The sequence below is a fragment of the Vanderwaltozyma polyspora genome, genomic scaffold, assembly GCF_000150035.1.
Source record: "Vanderwaltozyma polyspora DSM 70294 KpolScaffold1050 genomic scaffold, whole genome shotgun sequence".
Taxonomy (NCBI): domain Eukaryota; kingdom Fungi; phylum Ascomycota; class Saccharomycetes; order Saccharomycetales; family Saccharomycetaceae; genus Vanderwaltozyma; species Vanderwaltozyma polyspora.
In genome coordinates, this window is record NW_001834691.1 from 1 (window position 1) to 20874 (window position 20874).

The 20874-nt window shown below is 29.9% G+C and overlaps 7 protein-coding genes and 1 further gene across 7 annotated transcripts, besides 2 other annotated features; 5 read left to right on the top strand and 3 right to left on the bottom strand.

The window, feature by feature from the left end:
- Window positions 1-145: 145 nt before the first annotated feature.
- On the bottom strand, window positions 146-475 carry Kpol_1050p1 (Tkp4 protein; the record flags this gene model as incomplete). Its single annotated transcript, XM_001646953.1, has 1 exon — window positions 146-475. One exon carries the CDS (start codon window positions 473-475, stop codon window positions 146-148), a length of 330 nt encoding a protein of 109 aa, XP_001647003.1.
- A 3323-nt stretch (window positions 476-3798) lies between these two features.
- Window positions 3799-4659: a sequence feature (similar to hypothetical protein; correction of possible frameshift sequencing error~similar to Saccharomyces cerevisiae PGS1 (YCL004W)).
- On the top strand, window positions 3799-5360 carry Kpol_1050p2 (the record flags this gene model as incomplete).
- Window positions 4662-5360: a sequence feature (similar to hypothetical protein; correction of possible frameshift sequencing error~similar to Saccharomyces cerevisiae PGS1 (YCL004W)).
- A 101-nt stretch (window positions 5361-5461) lies between these two features.
- Kpol_1050p3 (uncharacterized protein) lies at window positions 5462-6442 on the bottom strand (the record flags this gene model as incomplete). The annotated part of the gene is made up of 2 exons (XM_001646954.1): window positions 5462-6214; window positions 6398-6442. 2 exons carry the CDS (start codon window positions 6440-6442, stop codon window positions 5462-5464), a joined length of 798 nt encoding a protein of 265 aa, XP_001647004.1.
- An 872-nt stretch (window positions 6443-7314) lies between these two features.
- RER1 (protein retrieval receptor) lies at window positions 7315-7878 on the top strand (the record flags this gene model as incomplete). The annotated part of the gene is made up of 1 exon (XM_001646955.1): window positions 7315-7878. One exon carries the CDS (start codon window positions 7315-7317, stop codon window positions 7876-7878), a length of 564 nt encoding a protein of 187 aa, XP_001647005.1.
- A 459-nt stretch (window positions 7879-8337) lies between these two features.
- Kpol_1050p5 (uncharacterized protein) lies at window positions 8338-9492 on the top strand (the record flags this gene model as incomplete). The annotated part of the gene is made up of 1 exon (XM_001646956.1): window positions 8338-9492. One exon carries the CDS (start codon window positions 8338-8340, stop codon window positions 9490-9492), a length of 1155 nt encoding a protein of 384 aa, XP_001647006.1.
- A 1317-nt stretch (window positions 9493-10809) lies between these two features.
- Window positions 10810-11532, top strand: Kpol_1050p6 (uncharacterized protein; the record flags this gene model as incomplete). Its single annotated transcript, XM_001646957.1, has 1 exon — window positions 10810-11532. One exon carries the CDS (start codon window positions 10810-10812, stop codon window positions 11530-11532), a length of 723 nt encoding a protein of 240 aa, XP_001647007.1.
- Window positions 11533-13935: 2403 nt separating this feature from the next.
- MRPL32 (mitochondrial 54S ribosomal protein bL32m) lies at window positions 13936-14463 on the top strand (the record flags this gene model as incomplete). The annotated part of the gene is made up of 1 exon (XM_001646958.1): window positions 13936-14463. The coding sequence occupies one exon, from the start codon at window positions 13936-13938 to the stop codon at window positions 14461-14463; it is 528 nt and encodes a 175-aa protein (XP_001647008.1).
- A 401-nt stretch (window positions 14464-14864) lies between these two features.
- Kpol_1050p8 (uncharacterized protein) lies at window positions 14865-15617 on the bottom strand (the record flags this gene model as incomplete). Its single annotated transcript, XM_001646959.1, has 1 exon — window positions 14865-15617. One exon carries the CDS (start codon window positions 15615-15617, stop codon window positions 14865-14867), a length of 753 nt encoding a protein of 250 aa, XP_001647009.1.
- Between the last annotated feature and the right edge of the window lie 5257 nt (window positions 15618-20874).

Here is a 20874-nt window from a genome sequence, read left to right on the forward strand (position 1 = left end):
GACTATTTTCACTTTATTTCGGATAATAATAATAGACTTTCGTCTTTATGTATTTTCTCAGATATGAGATTTTATCCTTAATATCTTGTTACTTCTAGATAATTTCCTCGTTTTGAAGTAACAAGAATATTTTGTTAATTCTTCTTCAAGTACTTTCTTGTATCTTGAATAGTAATTTAACGTTACTGTTTCCAGTAAATTTGGGTATCAAATCTTCTTTGAATGAAGTCCTGGCGGGGAAGCCATGTAGAGAATCATGTTGTGGTTTTTCTACCGAATCGTTCATAGTAATAGATTCTTTATTTATTTCCAAGGACATTCTTAATAAGTTGATATTGATCCAGTGTATTAAAGTATAAAATATACACATGGGAATATAGTACATATGATAAGTATCAATTAAGATCTCATCATTTCTTATATACAGTGTTGGAAAAGTTTTCAGCGTCAGTAATACTTTCGTGTAAAGTAACATTTCTTTATCCTATATGAATAATGTCGTAATACGTTTATATCACGTGTTACCTCATAATTCTGACAATTTTTTAATAAGTTGATATTGATCCGGTGTATTAAAGTATAAAATATACTACTGGGAATATAGTACATATGATAAGTATCAATTAAGATCTCATCATTTCTTATATACAGTGTTGGAAAAGTTTTCAGCGTCAGTAATACTTTCGTGTAAAGTAACATTTCTTTATCCTATATGAATAATGTCGTAATACGTTTTAGATCACGTGTTACCTCATAATTCTGACAGTATATGTTTGATATGTGTGAATTTTCCCCTTGTCCTTCTAATAGGAAAACATATCTTAAATTAAATACATAATTATTCCAAATTTCAAATGTAAATATTTGGCCTATATCTTTATGTCAAATATTTCGAGAAATCTTTTCACTTCATGTAGACCATTAGTAATTGGCGGGTCGCCTTAATCACTAATACTGGATATGGTTTCTAGCGGCTTAGTCCCTACATGTACCAATTTAAGTATGAGTAGCTATTGAAACAACTTTGAGTTCCAACAAAATATAACAAGAGATATAAATAGGGAGTAAAAAGTTAAAATAGAGAACACCATATGAAAAAGTATATCGAAAAGTATTCCAGATGACACTAAATATACTTTTAAAACACCACCTAAATCAATACAGTATAATTCATTTACAAAATATGGGTTTTCAACCCAGCAATAGCGCTATATCATTTATAGATCCCTGCAATTGATTAACTAAATAAATTATTAGCTAAATTCTATACCTATTGAATCCGATTTGTTCTCAGAATTTTTAAATTTCTAAAATTTGTTTATTCTTTTCCTTAAGGAACAGTTCGTCCCAATATTGGTTATTAGTTAGCCAGCTAACATTGAATTCTTGCAGTCTTTTTAGTTAAAAAGGATAGAAAGTAGTTCACTTTCTCTAATTTAGATACAACAGTTAATTGATCATTAATTTTAGTGATTATAATATTTATTGATACTTGGCAATAAATTTCATGTAATATCGAAAGTGTGGGATTGTAGATGAGAGAATATTTCTTCTATGATTATGTGATCCAGATTTCTTAGCTCTGTTTTTTTAAAAGTAGAAACCATTAGAACTACTGGTATCCGACTTCAGAAAGATGACTAAATTGTAACTCACTGATAATGATAATCACTGTGGAAGACAATAATTGTGAAATTTTATATATCCTGTAATGATTATATATCCTGTAATGATTATATATCCTGTAATGATTATATTTTATGGGAAAATGTTTTCTGTAATTTTCGTTTCTTACATTGAGTAATTCACATTTCTGGAAGGCAGTTTTATTTCAACGATGCAACAGCATAGAATTCAGAATGAGAAAAAATCTTTTTCTTCAACCTTACTGAACAACAGACAGAGTAGTTTCTTAACCTAAAGCATATTTAGAGCGGCGGCATTCGCTAACATGATGTCATTAACGTCATAAACGAAAGTTGAGATAAGAGTGCCTTCTAGAATACATTATGTTTACATAAACATTTGAAATCACAATATTTACCACTATTATATATTTATTATAGAGGTTTCTAGATTACATCCCGGAATGTATATAAAGTTGACCCTTAAATACTAGGGATATTCTTATATGTGACATTCAAGAAAAAAAATTTGGCTCCTAATAAAATATGGACTTTAAGTTGATACTCGAAGAATCAGGTAATAATTATTTGAAGTGAAATCATATAAGGTTAGGTTAATCCTAAAAATGCTAAATCCTGGATAAACTAACCAATAGCACCCATAGATATTACATATTACGTATATTAAATTACTCTATTTTTCCAATTTTTTTTAAAATTGAATTAATGACTGTATTATTGAATGAAACTAATTTCTCTAACATGTTAAATCTAAAGTATTGAATCTGGTTCCATGATTTTTAATTTGGCTAACATCATAGGATTGCTTATACTAATGGAGTAAGAGTATGAATAATATCACTAAAGTAAGTATCATATCGTACTAATGTCTCGGTTGTACAATATAACTGAATATAGTAATGTTTTGAACTAAACGCACCATAATACATTTAAACTCAAGAAATTTTACAAATTGCTAGAGAGTTGTCTTTTCAAAATACACATTGAAGCCATTTGTATAATTTTTGAAATAAACAATTAAAAAATGAAGCAAAACTTAATTTTTTATAGAAATTAAAAAACTTTATTTTATATCCTAGTAACAATAAAATATCCAAGAGAGCAATCCATCACATCAATGTTTATTGTATATTACTCCAATATTAACATATGAATATTTTTAACTAACAACGTCTGTGCCTTTTCCAATCAAAAGGCAATATGTCAGAAGAAAAATGAACAAAATTATCTGGAATTTTATGATTTAACTCAAATATACCACTGAAACAATCAAAATTTAATACACAATATCGGTAATTTTTCAAATCAACTGGAAGTGGGATTGTTAGTATCAAAACTTACCCAAGATAATAGTAGGCCACTAATCTTGAGATATATATAAATTCGAGGATTCAATAGAATTTTCAATCGATTGGCTACATATTAAATTAGTATTATTTTTTTAAAATATCTTCGTAGTAAAAGTTCAATAGTTAGTTTGTTCTGAATAAAAAGATTTCTTTCCCTGTTTTCAACTGTATCTCAAAGAAATTTATAAAAATTATTAAAATTATTAAAATTATTAAAATTATTAAAATTATATAAGATTTTTAAACTACCAAAAAAGCTACTCATATATACTCTTAAAATTCTATCCATGCATGACTGGAATGTTGATTGAAAGAGAAATAGAATTACATCCAATACTTACTATTATAATAATCATTGACGTCTCTAGCCTCTACTGCTGTAAAACATAAAATTGTTCTTCTTTTGTATTTAATTTTTTTTTGTAACTATTACTGATCAAAACTATTCCCCCTATTTTTGAATATGTTGTAACCTATCTATTTTCAATTATAACCTTTACCTTGCTCAACCTTAATTTTTTTTTATGTGACTAAAATACATCGAATATTCTCATCTAAGTTAGTATCGCTATATTTTGTATTTCTCACAAATCTAGTTCCGCGAAACTGACGATATTATCAATATCAACTAAAATTACGACAATTGTAAGATGATGTTGATAGTAGAGATTAAGATCTGTTTAAATAGGAACTTAATTTTAACCTGTAGTATAAGTGAGTATGTATACTGATAAGCTTTTCAATAATAATATATCTGTATCTTTTTATTCTTCATCGTAACTACAGGTAATGGAATCAATTTTATGGTAATTCTTCGTCAAGTTGCAATACTTCCTTATTTAGCAAGGACGATTTCTATCACAGGATATAAAGCTTACCCCCAACGTGGTATTAGATCGATGTCACAATCTTCTAGCCTTTCAGATACAATTAAAGATAAATTATCATTTCTAAATACGAAGTTTTTCTTTAGAAAGGGAGAAATTGAGATTTTACACAATCCTTCTACATTTTATGATGTTCTAAAACATAAAATATCTACTGCAAAACAACGAATATTTTTGGCTACATTATATGTTGGGAAATCTGAAGATGAACTTGTTGATTGTATGATGAAAGCATTGGATAAAAATCCTGACTTAAAGGTCTATTTCCTTCTCGATGGGTTAAGAGGTACAAGAGAGAGTCCTTCAAAATGTTCTGCTCAACTATTGGCTCAATTAGTAAAAAAACATGAAGATAGAGTAGACATTAGACTATATAAAACACCCACATATCGAGGTATTAAGAAAGCGTTAATACCAAACAGGTTTAATGAGGGTTTAGGATTACAACATATGAAAATATATGGTTTCGATAACGAAGTTATGCTTTCTGGTGCAAATTTATCTGATGACTATTTTACGAATCGTCAGGATAGATATTTCATTTTTAAGTCAGAAATGTTCTCGAACTATTATTTTAAGCTACACCAATTAATAAGTTCACTTAGTTATCAATTAAAATATAGTAATAACCAGCAAAAATTTAAGCTTCTGTGGCCAAAGTCAAATATTGCAAATGAACCAACATCAAGCAAAAGAAGATTTATTAGGGATTCATCTAAAGCTTTGGAAAAGTTTTTGGTTGAGAAAAACAATGAATTTGCGGTGGAGAAATATCAATAATTTTTAATATTGAAGAATACCCAACGGTAGTTTACCCTGTATCTCAATTCACCCCTCTCTTTAAAAAGTATAATGACAAGTCCACGGAAAAACCTAGCATCTTAAGCCTTCTTACAAATGTGTCAAATCCATCATTGAGTTGGACATTTACAACAGGCTATTTTAATATGCATCCTGAAATAAAGCAAAAACTTCTATCAACAAATGTCGCAAGTGGCACAGTCATAACCGCATCTCCTTATGCTAATGGATTTTATCAATCGCATGGTGTATCATCTAATTTGCCAGCAGCTTACTTACACCTTTCAAAGAAGTTCCTACTATCAACAAGAAAAGCTGGAAGGGAAGAAATGATTCAATTAAGAGAATGGAAAAAGGGAATCGTAAATCAACCTAATGGTTGGTCATATCATGCAAAAGGACTTTGGCTTTCTGAAAAAAGGGGTGATTCGTATTTACCATTTGCAACAATTATAGGTTCATCTAATTATACCAAAAGAGCTTATTCACTTGACTTAGAATCAAATGCCATTGTTGTAACTAAAGATAACGATTTAAGACTAGAACTACGAAATGAAATAAATAACCTTCTAGAAAATACAGAGCTTGTTACATTACATGATTTTGAAACAGATCCTTCAAGAAATATTGGTGTTGGAGTTAAACTTGCGACGTCAATTCTTGGTGATAAGTTATAATGAGATGCCTATCCTAATATAAATTAGTAGCCAATATTTATGTATATATATCTACTTAAAACGAGTACGTTGTAAATAGTTCATATCTCTGATCCAGTTAATTACAAAAAGGACTTTCCCTTTGGAAGATGAGGTTTTAGACCTCTATAGAAGTATTGTGCTTGTGATAGAATAATGATGATAGATAAAAACTGAATTATTTGTACAAAATTCGGTTTAAAATTAAACGCCCTCTCATAAAACAATAAATTCTGTGGTGCCAAATTTGATCCTAACAAATTTGTTAATATGCTAATAAAGCTCAATACAACAAACTTTGATGATAACCCTGTTGTTGATTGACCCATCCAATTCAATGATATCTGAGGTAACAAAATAAATGAACCAAGCAGATTTCCTTCCACCCACATATAGTTTATATGTTCAAGGTAAAAGACACCAAAACGTCCTGAAGATATTGGCAAGTTGTAACATGCGCATGTGTAAGTGAAAACATTAAAAATGGCAAATAGAAGTATCACTGAAATGCAAAACTTTGAGATGCCCTGATGTACATGCTTTGATGATCGGTACATTATAAGTTGCCTTAATACAAACAATGAAATAAACAATGTCGTTATATCGAGAATAAGCAATGCCAGAGAAATGGGTATATCTGAGTTGTCATCTATTGAATAGAATAATGGATATCGATTTCCTAACTGCTGTCTTATAAGTGGTGAAAATTTATAATTTAACGTACACCAAATCGACAGAAAACAATTAATCAATGACAATATATACATGTCATACGACAGTCCGTATATCGATCGATGTAATCTATTGTAACGATATTGATATAATATGGCGATTATCTTTTAATAAATATTTATTGTTAGTATTAGTGACGCTTTATAAATATATATCCAATTTTCCATCAAACTTTAATAATTAATTTTTTGAATTTCCAAAGAAATAATTGACTAAAATTATTCATGAATGACTAAAAATAGGAATCATCGCATAATTATGTTTAATAATAATTAAATCAGACATACAAAGATAACCTTAGAAGTGGATTGTATCAGTATTTCTATTTCCATATTTTCATTTATATAAATACCTTCTATCAAAACCAGTTTTCAAAATGTAAACTAAGTCGATTATTTTTGCTTTAATCCAATATTGTGATAAATAAGTAATAAATTCAGAAATCTAAAGAGAGAGACTAATCAATACTCTGAAATTCTTAGTCCACCGCCCAATAAGAATCGATTCGGGAAACTAACTCCATTTCATTTCCTCTTAAACCTTAAATTCTCGTAATTACTCTAACTCATCTGAGTCAAAGGCTTCCATCTGCCAGTAAATATACAAACCTTACAATTAGATTACCAAGTTGCAGAGAAACTGATATTGAATCAAATCCAAACCTTTAATTCGAATTCGAATCAATTTCAATTGATTATTGTTTCGAACGTAATTTTTCCAAATTAAGAATCTTTTTTTTTTTTTATTTTTTTTCACCTTTCTTCTTCCTCTGCTTCAGTTGGATGGGATAATAGTACAGTGTAGTAAAGCACAATGCTTAGATTGTATGAAAAAATTGTAGTCTCTCTCTCGGTCTCTCGGTCTCTCTCTGTCTCTTTTCGAGTTCGAAAACATCATAATTGTTTGGTGGAGCCTCCTCCACGCTATTTTGTTAGATATACGAAACGAACTGGTATTATATGTTTATATTAATTTGGTAATTTAGATATAAAATATAACGTAGCCGTTACCAAGCATTGGAAATAAGATACATACAAAAAATTAACATTTATATTTATATTTTTATATATGTATATATGTAGATAAATATATAATTAGTTTTAGTTTCCTGAAAACTCACTTATATAGAGTTCTAGTGTTACTTTCAAGTTATAAACCAAAAGTACAACAAGGGTAAACTTATATTATATTAATTGATCGAAATATGGATTACCAAGAGGATATCCAAGAAGAAACATCTTCTAATGCTATTGTAGTGCAATTTAATAAGATTAAGAACATTTATAGATATTATGTTGATAAATCAACACCTCATATCAAGGGCAGATGGGCAGGATTGGGTGTTGCAATCATTCTTTTCCTGCTGCGTGTCATATATGCCCAAGGGTGGTATGTTGTATGTTATGCTTTAGGTATATTTTTATTAAACCAATTTTTAGCCTTTTTAACACCAAAATTTGATGTTTCTTTACAACAGGATGAGGCAAACAAAGAACTAGAAGCTGGTGAAAGATCTGAAGAATTTCGTCCATTTATTAGAAGATTGCCTGAATTCAAATTTTGGTATAATAGTGCTAGAGCCACTTTTATCTCAATAATTCTTTCATTTTTCCGTATTTTTGACCTACCTGTCTTTTGGCCAATTCTATTAGCTTACTTTATTTTATTATTCTTCTTAACTATGAGAAGACAAATTCAACATATGATCAAGTACAACTATATCCCATTAGATATAGGGAAGAAAAAATATACTAAAAGTTCTAAATAATTGTAATACTATATATTATATTTTAAACCACTAAATAAATAAATATGTATATTGCATTTTTCATTCATTAATTCCTTATTAATCTAATATTTTTTATACATTTCCAATTAATAAGTGAATTTCACTTAATGCTCATGGATAATTCTATTGAATTCAAATTGACTTCAATTCCCTTTGACCTTTGGGTCTCAATTTTCTTCATAGACATATATCCAGACCTTAAAATCAGGCATTTAGTCTTAACTATATTTTGCTTTTCACATTGTTCCCGGAAAATGAATGAGACTAAGAAAAAAATTAAAAAATATAATATGAAAAGTTTCAAGCATTGAAGAAAGAGAATGTATAAACTGTTTACAACTGAGTAGCCAGTATAATTTTACTCGATAGTATTTCCCAATTCTATATACATATATCTTCCAAAGTGGATTATAGGTATTGAACGAGTCCAGAGCTCTAATGAAGTTATTAAATTTAACAAAGGCATCTACCGATGGTAAAGAAACAACAATTTCTCTTCTTCCACAAGACAAAGAAGATCTGTTTGCTATCTATCAGATTATAAATAAAGATGATGATGTGATTTTCAAGAAGATGATCACTTCAAAATTAGATGAATCTGGGAAGAAGAAAAGTACAGACTTAGTCTTATTAAGATTAAAAATCATTTCCAGTGAATTCGATATGAAAAGTGAATCATTAAGATATAAGGGTGTAACAGTAACTGATGACACAGAAAGAGCTAATATCGATATACCTGTTGGGAAGTATTTTAGTTTTGATATAGGTTACACTTATCCTTTTACAATTATCAAAGAAGATTTTAATCATTATGAAGAAAAAATTTTAAATGAAGCTTGCCATACTGAATTGAGATCAGATACAGCAGCTGTTGTGTTACAGGAAGGTATTTCACATGTCTGCTTACTTACAAATTCTTCGACAATTTTGAAACAAAAAATTGAATACAGCATGCCAAAAAAGAAAAGGTCCACAGATGTCCTAAAATTCGATGATAAGACTGAGAAATTCTATAAAGCTACATATGAAGCAATAAAGAAGAATTTTGATTTTGATAAATTGAAAATCATTATTCTATGTTCTCCAGGATTCTATGCTAAAACATTATTTGAAAAAATCATTCAATACTCTCAGGAAGAACAAAACAAGACAGTTCTTAATAATAAATCCAAATTTCTAGTTGCTCATAGCTCTACTGGATACTTACAAGGCATATCAGAAGTGTTGAAAAATCCTTCCTATTCAACTCTGCTACGTGACACAAAATATACAAAAGAGGCCATTATTATAGACGAATTTTTACAGCATTTAAATGACGATGATTTCAAAGCTTGGTACGGTGAGCAAGAAATCTTTAAGGCTGCTGAAATGGGTGCAATTGAAACACTTCTTATTACTGATACAATGCTACGTTCTGACGATGTCTCAAAAAGAAAACAGTTCTTGGAATTGGTTGATAACGTTGAGAAACTTGGGGGTAATGTATTTGTCTTTAGTGAATTACACAGCTCTGGTGAAGAGTTGAATAAGCTAACTGGTGTTGCATGCATATTAAAGTATCCATTACCTGATTTAGATGAAGATTTAGAATAATAAATTCCATAAGATATTGTGTAGAAAGTAATAAATAAAAATACAAGTATATAAATAAAAACTGTATCACGATAATATTTAGTAAATATCAGCTGATTAAATTAAAATACCTATAATTAACAAAATAATATTTTAAAACTTTAATAACTTATTGATAATAAAATATTAGGTTTTGTTAATGAATCCGAACCGAATAAATTGGTTTAAATATAAGATATCCAATATTTTATTGATTGAGATCACAGTGAATATTGGTATGTTCGTGGTCAGTGATTTACAATTAAATAATTGACCATATTCAATTAAACAATTAGCATATTTAATTAAATACGTACCTTATCTTCTACTTTTATTTTCGATCAAGAAATTTGAAGTTTAGATATTTTGGCTTCAAAATACAGACATTAAAATTGATTATTAGTTAATATTCTTATTCTAACAGACAATAAGATAATGTTAGCACTTACAAAAGTTTACCCTACGCCGAATGAAGTGACATATCTCGCTACCAAAATATCACAACATTCAAACATAAATTGAATGACGGCGCGTAAGCATAAGTGACAGTTGCATACATGAGTATATCCATATTCATGCAGCTAGTGAAACTCATGATGACACCACATATATATAAATATATATATATATATATATATTATCCCCCCTCCTCCTCCAGGAGATCTATAAAAGAGCCATTAAAAGTTCCTCTATTTAAATCTGATCGCTGGCGATATAGAGTTGTGATTTATATTCTTAAATATTTATTATGGTACACATTTTCTTGATGGTTCTTGGTTAAGGAGAAAATATCGATTTCTTGTATTCTATAACAATAACTACATTTATAGCACTTGTATGTCAATAACAGACACTTAATTAAAGCATATTTTATACTATTACCCAGATCAAGGAACCTTGTCATATTATTCGTTAAAAGTTCCAATAACGAGTAACTACATTTAGCTAGTGTTGTCCTATAGTTACAATGAATGGAACAGATTTTAACAATATAGCTAATATGCCAACAAATAATACCCCTGATTACAGTAACATTAAGGGTCTAAGTACGTGGGATGTCATACATGAAATTGTTAAGAAGTGTTTCCCTGATCAAGTATTGCCAGATGAAGAAGTTGAAAGGCTAAAATTGAATGATTTAATAACATCAAAAGAACTAAATAACATTGCTGCCTTTAACTATGAACACCCATCTATACACCGTGCACCAACTCCCAAGGTAACCTGAAAGGCCTACTTCAGGTATTAAAAGTCTCTGATAAGCAGAACGCTTTAATTGAGGATAGAAGTTTCCGGTTAATGAATGAACGAGATTCAAATCGACATCAGCGCTTTCGTGAATATTTTACAATAGTCCAAGCTGTTGTTACTGTTTGCAACGATTTTACAGAGGAACAATTAAAGAATTATGTCAATCCAGAAGTAATAAAACATATATCACAGCATAATGCTTTTTTACTGGAAAGCGATCCGACACCAGAGAACCATCGTCTTGTAGAGCAACTTTTGGAAAAGGTACTGATATACAAATATGGGAAAATTGCACAATTCACTACAGTAGAGGATATGGTATTTTTTCTAACGAAATTTAAACTTCCTGCCAATATTCATGAGAAAATGGAGAAATCTCTAGTAGCTAAATTCAAATTTGCAAAAAATTCAGATGGATTTATTATAAACGATGTATCTATTGAAATGTCTTCTTCAGACTCTGATAATAATGATGAACCACCTGCAGTACGACCTGTTAAGTCCCGAATTGCAAAAAGAGCAAAGAAAGCAGTTAAAATACCAGCTCTATCACAACGTGTAAAGGCCAGAATCGCCAAAAGGACAGAGAAAACGGTTAAAATACCTTCAGGTTTACCGCATTCGAAGAGAAATCGTCATCGTCAGCCTCATCTTGCAATTGTGGATAGACAAGGGTTGATGAACTATATGTTAGATACAACAAGAGATGATGGGCCTTCAACTAAAAAGAAAAGACAGTCAAATAGGAATAATAACGGACCCAGAACATAGTATATGTGGATTAGCTGTTCCATAAACAAAAATATTATCAATCTAATGGCTTGAATAACAAGTAATAAACATTTTTTAATAGGCTTTTTTTATGTGAAGTGATATATGCCTCATTCAAGGAGTGTTATACTATTTAATACACTATTAGTTGATTTATATATTAGAAATTATATAGTATATATCATTTTGAAAGTGGCTTCAAAAGATAATAACCATACCTTATCATTTGTGAATAGATCCCTTTTACTCTACAATCTGTATATTTTCTGCATTTCAAGATAATTTGTGAATAGTAAAATATATGTGTCACCCGACTTGTCAATCTTTGGGTTTACCTTTTAAAGCATTTCGGGAAACGTTAATCTATATTGTCAATTTTGGTAACCAAAGAAATCTTTCCACAGTTAATTTGGAAATGGATATCTATAAAATATTAAACTTAATCCAGAATTTAAAAATAGTGTCACAAATATATACAAATTGTACTCATATCGATACCTGGAAAAAACAATTCTGTATTTACAAAATCATATGAGAGCACAGTATTATTACTGCAACACTGACCACAGATACTACATAGTGGTATGCGCCCTCAAAATTTAGTTTGGATTATCAGTTTGGATTATTTACTTTAGAAAATAGTCTGTTAAGAGGGATAATTAAAAGGCACCTTCATCGGTCATTAGACTTACAGTTTAACATCCTCAAACTTCACAGATATAGAAAATCTTTATCCCTCTCCACCCCTTCCTCACGAATTTGGTAAGCCTCTGATTACATTAGTAGGAATTTATGAATCTGACTAAAATTATTGCTTGGAAGGAATGATTATAGATCTTTTAGAGTTCAGGTACAAAGTATGTATTATTGATAAACAAGACCCTTATATAAGCTGAAATATTAGTCTATAGAATACTCACTAGTTTCACTTACAGAATCTTTAGTAATTTGTCATGATTTTTTAATAGAGTTGGCAAGCGGTCTTGTTGATTTCTAATATGTTGGTTATCTTGGTGTCATTTTAATGAAAGTGCCTTCTTCACAGACATAGAGAGACGATGTAATAAATCCTTCCAAAAAAAAATAGAGAGTCTGTTTAAGTAGAATATAGCTATTTTTCGATCTTAATTTAATAGCTTTGATCTTAAAGATACTTTAGACTTTTAGATTATTAGGACTATATAAAGTAGAGGGAGGTGCAAGTGTATATTGTTACTAAATAGCAGCGACGGATACGCAATCTATTATTGCAAATGTGAAGTTAAGTTCCATTAATTAGTTAAAAAATAAAGCAGGAGATTATTATTAATACTTAATTGTAAAATAAAACTTAGGTATCGTATCTTTATTTTATATGGTTGTCTATTTCTTGAATACTACCAATCAATAATAAAATATGCAATAATTCCAGATAGTTAAATTATTTCGAAGTAGTTTTTCTAAACATTTGACCCCAAATAAGTTTGTTGTAGATATATTATATGATATCGATTTTCTAATAACATAATCATTTAATAAGTTCAGAATATCAAATTTTTCTATTTCAGAAGAAGTCTGAGATAGGTTGTACGCAATTTTTTAAATTACACTGACTCACTAGTACTTTTAATTTTGATGTAAAATCTAACTCACAAGTAAGATATATGATTAAAACAATACAAGTTCCATACAGCTATTGCTTTACAATTTGTTGCTGATTATGATAGTGTAGGGGAAATTAATCCAAGAATATTTGTCATAATTAAGTGAATTCCGAATGTAATTTCTAGTGTCATTACAGGGATTTTGCTGATTCTAATGACTTTAAAAGATGAAGGTTCTGGTAATAGAAAGAAACTAATTTTCAATTAAGAAACGTATTATTTATTCCATGCTTTTTTTCTGATATTGATAATAAAATTAATTGAATAATATTTTAGTGGCTGATTGTCCTTTTCTCCAGGAATCTATAAGATACCTTAATATAAAAATTATTTCTTCTCTTTCTTCCCCTTTTTTAACGAACTTTTATAAAGATCACTATTAATTAAGTGGGAATAATACTTAATAATCATCATATTTTACTGATCAATATGATGGATAATTTCACATATATGTTTAAACTGTTATTCAGCTTTTTATTCCTTTAGCTATTGATGGGTTTATTATGTCACTTTAAATATAAATTTTCATGTTCGTTAATAGTGATTTTGGTGATACTGTAATTTCTTCGAACTACTTCAAAAATTTCAGAAAACCATTTATATTTTAAGAAAGGTCAACAATTATCTTCGATAGAAGAGATTTAAAATATACATGAATTTGAGATCTAATAGAGTTACAATTGATAATATTCCTAACAGTTTAGGAGATCATAAAATTAGAGAGACTTAATTGACTAATTATAGCATTTGATCATTAACCATGTCTGTAATAAAATCATTATTCAACGCTAACAAGCTAACTACTTTGACTGAAACATGTAATAGTTTGGTGAATACCGTTTCTAAAATATGGTCTGTTGAAAGTGGAAGATTGGCATTGCCTGGTGGCTATACCATTGAACCAAATAATTGGGATATTTTTTCCAATGGTGGTATGTTATTAGCAGTACCCAAGAAGAAAGTTTCCCACCAGAAGAAGAGACAAAGATTATACGCACCAGGTAAAAAACAACTAAAATTCCAACATCATTTGAATAGATGTCCATCTTGCGGTCATTATAAATTGGCTAATACCTTGTGTACAAATTGTGTTCAAGAAATTCGTCATATTTGGAAAACTCATACAAACAAAAAAGTGGAGGACCCAATACAAGAACAGGAATTATCAGAATTGGATAGAAGATTGATATATCCAGGTAAGAAAGAAACAGAATATGAAAAGAAGTTAAACAATAAAGATAAATATCTGAAGCGTACTATAAAGACTTTGCCCGTTGAAAATAAATAGAATTGAAATATTATGCAACCTGTAAATACCATTGTGAATATTATTCATTTTTGATAAATTCATCATTTATTATGTATATTAATTAGAAAATTAAATATTCATTAATTAAATGTTATCATCATTTTAATTGCCAAGAATCTTAGTTCTTGAGTGGAGTTTTGCAATCACACTTGACACAATAATTTATCTTTATAAGTAAAAGTATTATTCTTACTTATTAATTAAGTCCTACTTCGAAATAATTTTATTTTATTTGGATTTGTTCAATATAATTAATTAAAATTAGATATATATAATTATTAAGAGTTCAGTTTGTCATCTTTCATACATACAAAATGACAAATATTACAAAACTAGCTTACAAAAAATGAGGATAACTTGGAGATCAATCTGAGAAATTCTTACATTAATACACAACATGAAGTCAAAGAGTTCTTTTCTGACTTAGCTTCAGTCTTGGCTTCAGCCTTTGGAGCAGCCTTAGCTGGAGTCTTAGTTTCAGCCTTCTTTGATACATTTCTCTTAGCTTCACCAGCTGGCTTTTCATTCTTGAAAAACTTGTTAGCAGTTTCATAGAAAGTCTTACCATGAATGTTGGCAATTCTTAATTCTAAGTCAGAAGCAGTTCTTGAACCATCAGCAGCAGCTAGAGTACCAGCACCCCATGGAGAACCACCGTGGACTTCTTCTAAGTTAGATAACTCGGCAAAAGCATTCTTGTAACCTAATGGAACGTAAATAATACCATGATGAGCTAAGTAAGATAGAGAGTTTCTGACAGTACTTTCTTGACCACCACCGAAACCGGCAGTACTTACAAAGATACCAGCAATTTTACCGTGTAAAGAACCTTGAGCCCACATACCACCGGTTTTATCCCAGAAAGCAGACCATTGAGCTGGCAAAGTACCGAATCTTGTTGGTAAACCGAATAAGAAAGCATCATATTTGGTTAAAATTTCTGGAGAAGCGACTGGAATGTCTTCTGGTTTTGGAGAAGCATGTAATAATTCTAAAACATCATCGGATAAAGTTTCTTCAACTCTGTACAAATCAGCACTACCACCGGCGGATTTGATACCCTTTTGGATTTCTCTAGCAATAGCGTCAATGTGACCGTAAGTAGAATAAGTGATAATAGCGATCTTAACCATTTTGTATTATGATATTATTATTATTATTTTATTATGTTATTAGAATGTGATATTTTATTTTTGGAGGGTTCTTTTCTTTTTCGTTCTTTTTTCAAAAAATTATTAAAATCTCAATAGTAGTAAATTAAAGTTAGTTACAAATTAAGCTAAATTGAAATAAAATAATAATAAAAAAAAATTCAAAAGTTTGATGTGTTAAATAAAGGGAATGCTAAATGATATACCTTAATTTAATATAATCAATTGATGGATTTATATTATATTTTTGTTGTTGTTATTGTTTAAAAACGAATTTCTTCACAATTGGAATCTGCGAATGAACTTAATTAAAGAAACAATAAATAATGAATAATAAAACAAAATAAAGAAGAGAAGAAAAAATTTAAAAAATTCAAATCTCGAATTGAGCTTTGCCTTAATATGTGATTTTTAAAGGACTGAAAAAAAAAATTAAGATAATTAATTGAAAAATGCCTTGTTTTTAAATATCAATCGATTAAATATAGCTAGGTGTTAATTATTCCTTCGCCTATTTATATTTTTTTTCCTTTTTCAATAATAACCCAACCCCCTTCGAAACAACGAACCTGTAATGTTTCGATTTCGATGCGAGATCCTGTAGTAAAGAGTAAGTACTAATATTATTAGCAGTGGTAGTAATTAATTAGTGTTTCGAAAGATATGATGTATGGGATAGAGAAACCTCTTCCTTCTTTCTTGGGATGTTTTTTAACCGAAAGAACTACTTATTGTTCTTGTTATTATAAATTTGTTATAATACCCATTACTTTCTTTACTGAGCTCTCTTTCTCTTTCTTTCTCTCTGCCAGTAGTAATTTTTAACTCCCAAATAGTAAGAGCAATCATCGTAGTAAGGCTGCCGGTGGTGGTATCAGTAATAGTATCAGTAATAACAGTAGTTTAATTATAAATACTTCGAAAGCTTTTCGTCTGGTAAGGGAAACAACGGAGAAACCCCAGTAGGTGGGGAGATGGGAGATAAAAATGAAAACACTAAATTTAATTAATAATTCAAGTTTTTAATAATTACAAGCATTAAAATAAAAAAAAAAATTACCTGTTGGACAAACAATCGTTCGTAATAAGCAAAAACCGTAAGGGTAAAAAGATAAATTATAAGAGTTTTCCAATGTTGTTGCTGTGTTCTTCTTGTTTTTCTTCCTCTTCTTCTGGGGTTTAGACAGGGAAAAAAAAAAATCTAATATGTTGATTAGTTGACTGATTGATTGATCGATTGATTGATTGAGACACACATACACACACACACATACATACACACTTTGGAAAGTGGATAAAAGTTACAACAACAACAACGATCGATGACAACACAAGGGATGATGGAGGTATTACTGTTAATTTCAAATTTAAATTTTTAAGTCTAAAATTTAAAATTTTAATTCTAATATAAGAAAAGATAAGAGGAGGAGTGATTAATTGGAAAACAAAAGAATTTGTCGATATATATTTATATTCCAAAAGCATTGATTGACCAAAGATTTTTTTCTCAAAGGGATAGAATAGAGTATATAGGATATAGACAGATAGTCAGACAGGACAGATTACCAGCATAACTGGTGTCTTTTTTCCCTGAATATGCCAATAATTGTCATTTACAAGTTGCATGGGGGGAGGGGGGCGACTGTAGCGCTGTCTGCCAAATTAATTGCTTGATTCTTTTGATTAAGATGTAAAATAGTCTAAGTTAAGTATCTACAAATAATTTAGCAGATTATTAATTTTTTATTAGATCAAGTTAGTTAGTGGTAGATAGATATGCCGATTAGCAACCCATTGATGAATTGACTTAATTAATGGACTTGGACTTAAATCTGAATTATTTTGATGTCAGATATGTAATTCAAATGGGCAATTGGAATTGTAATATATTACTATAAATTACAATTGCGTTTGGTAATAGTATCGTAATTCACTGGGTTGATAAATAGAAAAGTAAGTTTTTTAAAAAAAAAATCACAATTATTGTAAACCAAACGCACACAATTATGTATGTTGTGTTGTAAGTAACCGTACGTAAATAAGTGTTTTGTTTCTAAATGTAGTAGCAATCTTGTACCAGTGTTTTTCCAAGTATCTGTGTGTGTATGTGATTCTTTCCTTCGAACCAAACCAAGCCAAAACCTACTGTGATGCCACCACTACCACTCTACCAGTGCTGTTGCTGCCATCACCACCGCTCGCCGCGAGTTGTTGTCGAATCTCGTACTAATTGGTATCTGGAAAACAGACAGCTGGAAGGAGCGACGACAAGACGGAGGTGGTCTTGGAAGGGGGGCGAGGGGGGAGTTAGGGAGGGGGTAGGAAAAAGTGGGAGGGAGACAGGGAAGGGAACACAGAGCTACAGTTGTAGGGGATGCAGATGCGGATATGGATTAGAAGGGATATATGTTGGTAGGCAGGGCAAGGCAGGGCAGGGAAAGGAAGACCCATCAAGATATGGATGGTCTATATGATTATGTTGATGTTTACGTTTATATGTATGTTTATGTTTGTGTTTATGTTTATGTTTATATGTATGTTTATGTTTTGGCTGAACATCTGAAAGAAAGAAAGAAAGAAAGAAAGAAAGATTATTCCCAAAGAGAAACTTATCGACAACATACATAAGCATTACGCACAAGAAATATTATGGGACTATTACCATTTCGATTTAATTTTTCTGTTTTCGAAATCTGTCTGTCTGTCCGTCCGTCTACCTCATATCCTGATGCCATGTACAATTCGTTACGACAACTGCCGCAATTATCAAATGGAAATTTTTTATAGTTGTCGAAATCTTTTTGTACATGCACTGTATCGAGGATGTTGATGTTGATGTTTATGATGTTAACCAACTGACTTTTATGCGTAACTGGTGGTTTACTAAAGTAACATAGCATCAAATAAGGTAAACCCTCATTTAGTATCTTATTGCTGTTATACACCTTTTCCTCTGTGCATGTTGTATATCTTATTTTTATGAACTAGATGATTAAGATGAATATTTGTTATAACGTCAGTTCAAGTGAATTCAATTCTTGTGGTTGGAAGGATAGATGGTGAACAGTTGATTTTAATTCAAATGTTGTATGTATCTGTGTGTCTTGCTTGTAAAGCTTTTTTTGTCTGATATTTCTCGAATCTTAGTTCAGTTTTTATAAATTTGACAGTTTATGTTGTTGCGTATCTCTCTGGGTTGCATCTCATTTTTTAACCTAGCCGGTTTCTTTACTTTTCATCTTCCTATTAAAAATAAAAAAATAAGCATATCAATTATGCGCCTCCAGGCCTAACCAGTGGCTAAATATTTATTTTATCGCTTAAAGAATATATAAATGCTAGCACTTGCTCCATCGTAACAACCCTTCTAAAAGAGATACTAGCTAAGAAATTAGTTAATTTACTATCCAAGTATTTCCACTTTCCACTTAACCCTATCCTGTGCACACAACTAAATAATAAAACACAAGCACAGACACCGTATTATTTGCCTATTTGCGTCTCCTCTCCGTATTTTCTTAGGTAAATGACCACTTATATATATGGTTGTCGTTACTAACATCTTAGTAACATACAAAAAAAAAGATAGAATAGAAAAAATTTTTATTCAATTCACTACTTAAATTATTAAGATTTGGGAATAGAATCCAATATCAAAATGGATAGAGTAATGTTACTAAAATAAGCTGAATGCTGTTGTTGTTGATCTCCCCGTCCTTGTTGCCGTCGTCATATTTCATTCAACTGGCTGAACCTTTATTTGTATTTTATTTTGCAGAATTTTTTTTTTTTTTTTTTTTTTTATATATATGAAATTTTTCATAGAGACCCGTTCCAGTTAGTTCTTTTTCAATTGTATCTTACATTACATTACAGCACTAGAGATGGTTAATTGATAAAACAGTCCGCACAGATACTACATGCGAAATTTAGTAAGGTTTGGTTTATCAATTATCAATCAACATGCCAATTAAGTAAGATGGATTTCCTTTTCTAAGAATAGTAAAACTAAAGATCAAGTTTAATTCACAATTTATTACGCTGTTCTAGTCATAAAAAACTAGTCTCACCTAGCCTCGCCTAGTCTACTCTAATCTAATCTAACCTAATCTAATCTAATCTGCATTCAACCAGTGTACCCTTAATGATTGATGATTAATGATGCTTGATTAATGATGCTTGATTAATGATGCTTGATTAAATTGAAACCACATCGTGTATTCAATCTCTCTTGTTTTCTCATAATTTATTTTCACACTTCATCATAAAGTACTGCTTGAACAGTTCGGTATATATTTCCTTCTATTATAATTAAGGAGACTTTGTTTACATTTATCTACATCTTGAGTTAAATTAGTGTGCAATTGCATGATTTATTTTTTTACTTATTGACTGCCTGGTAAATATTAAGGGAGCTCAAAAAAGCATGTAAACGCAAAAAGTATCCCAATTTAAAAGGTATTTTCATGTAATTATTCATTCACTCATTTATTCATTATAACAAATGTAATATATGTAATGCAATGCACTGTACTGCATTATAGTCTGCTAAGTAGTCATAATTTTGCTTTTAAATAATGAAGGATCAAGGAGGAAAGTGTCTGCGTTTCGTTTGAATACTAAGCAAAAATATTCCGAAGGACTAAAGAGGTCAGTTGGATTATTATGAAAATTATAATTTTGAACTAACTGGCATACACATATTACTGAATTTTTTTCCTTTTTAACACTACCATGGCTCCTTCTTGTCGTTATATTAAATTAAATATATTTATTCAAATTTCCAAAAAATAAAAATTGAGGGATAAGATTTATTATCCAACTTTTATTAAAGTAATTTGTGCAATTTAGTTGAGTTATATTTTCAACTTTTATATTGACAACAATCTATAAATTCGAACAGCTCTTTAAAAGTAATGATACAAGCTAAAATTCCCTAAGTCGCAACTTAAGGAGGGCGCCAAGAAAATTTCCGTAAACAGAACCAAGGTACACAATAAGACTCAAATCCTACTATCAACTATGAGGTATTTTGATCAACAAGTAAAATGGAAACCCCTCATTATCAATTGCAGTTCTTTCTCTAATCCCGACAGAGATATCTTTTTAACATAATTGTAATCTTTAGTGACTTGAAGCCAATAAATATTCTATATTCAGATAAGTAAGAGAGAAAAGGTCAACAGATATATCCGGAAGTCTCTAATTTGTGTTAAAGACTATTATCGTGACTATTCAC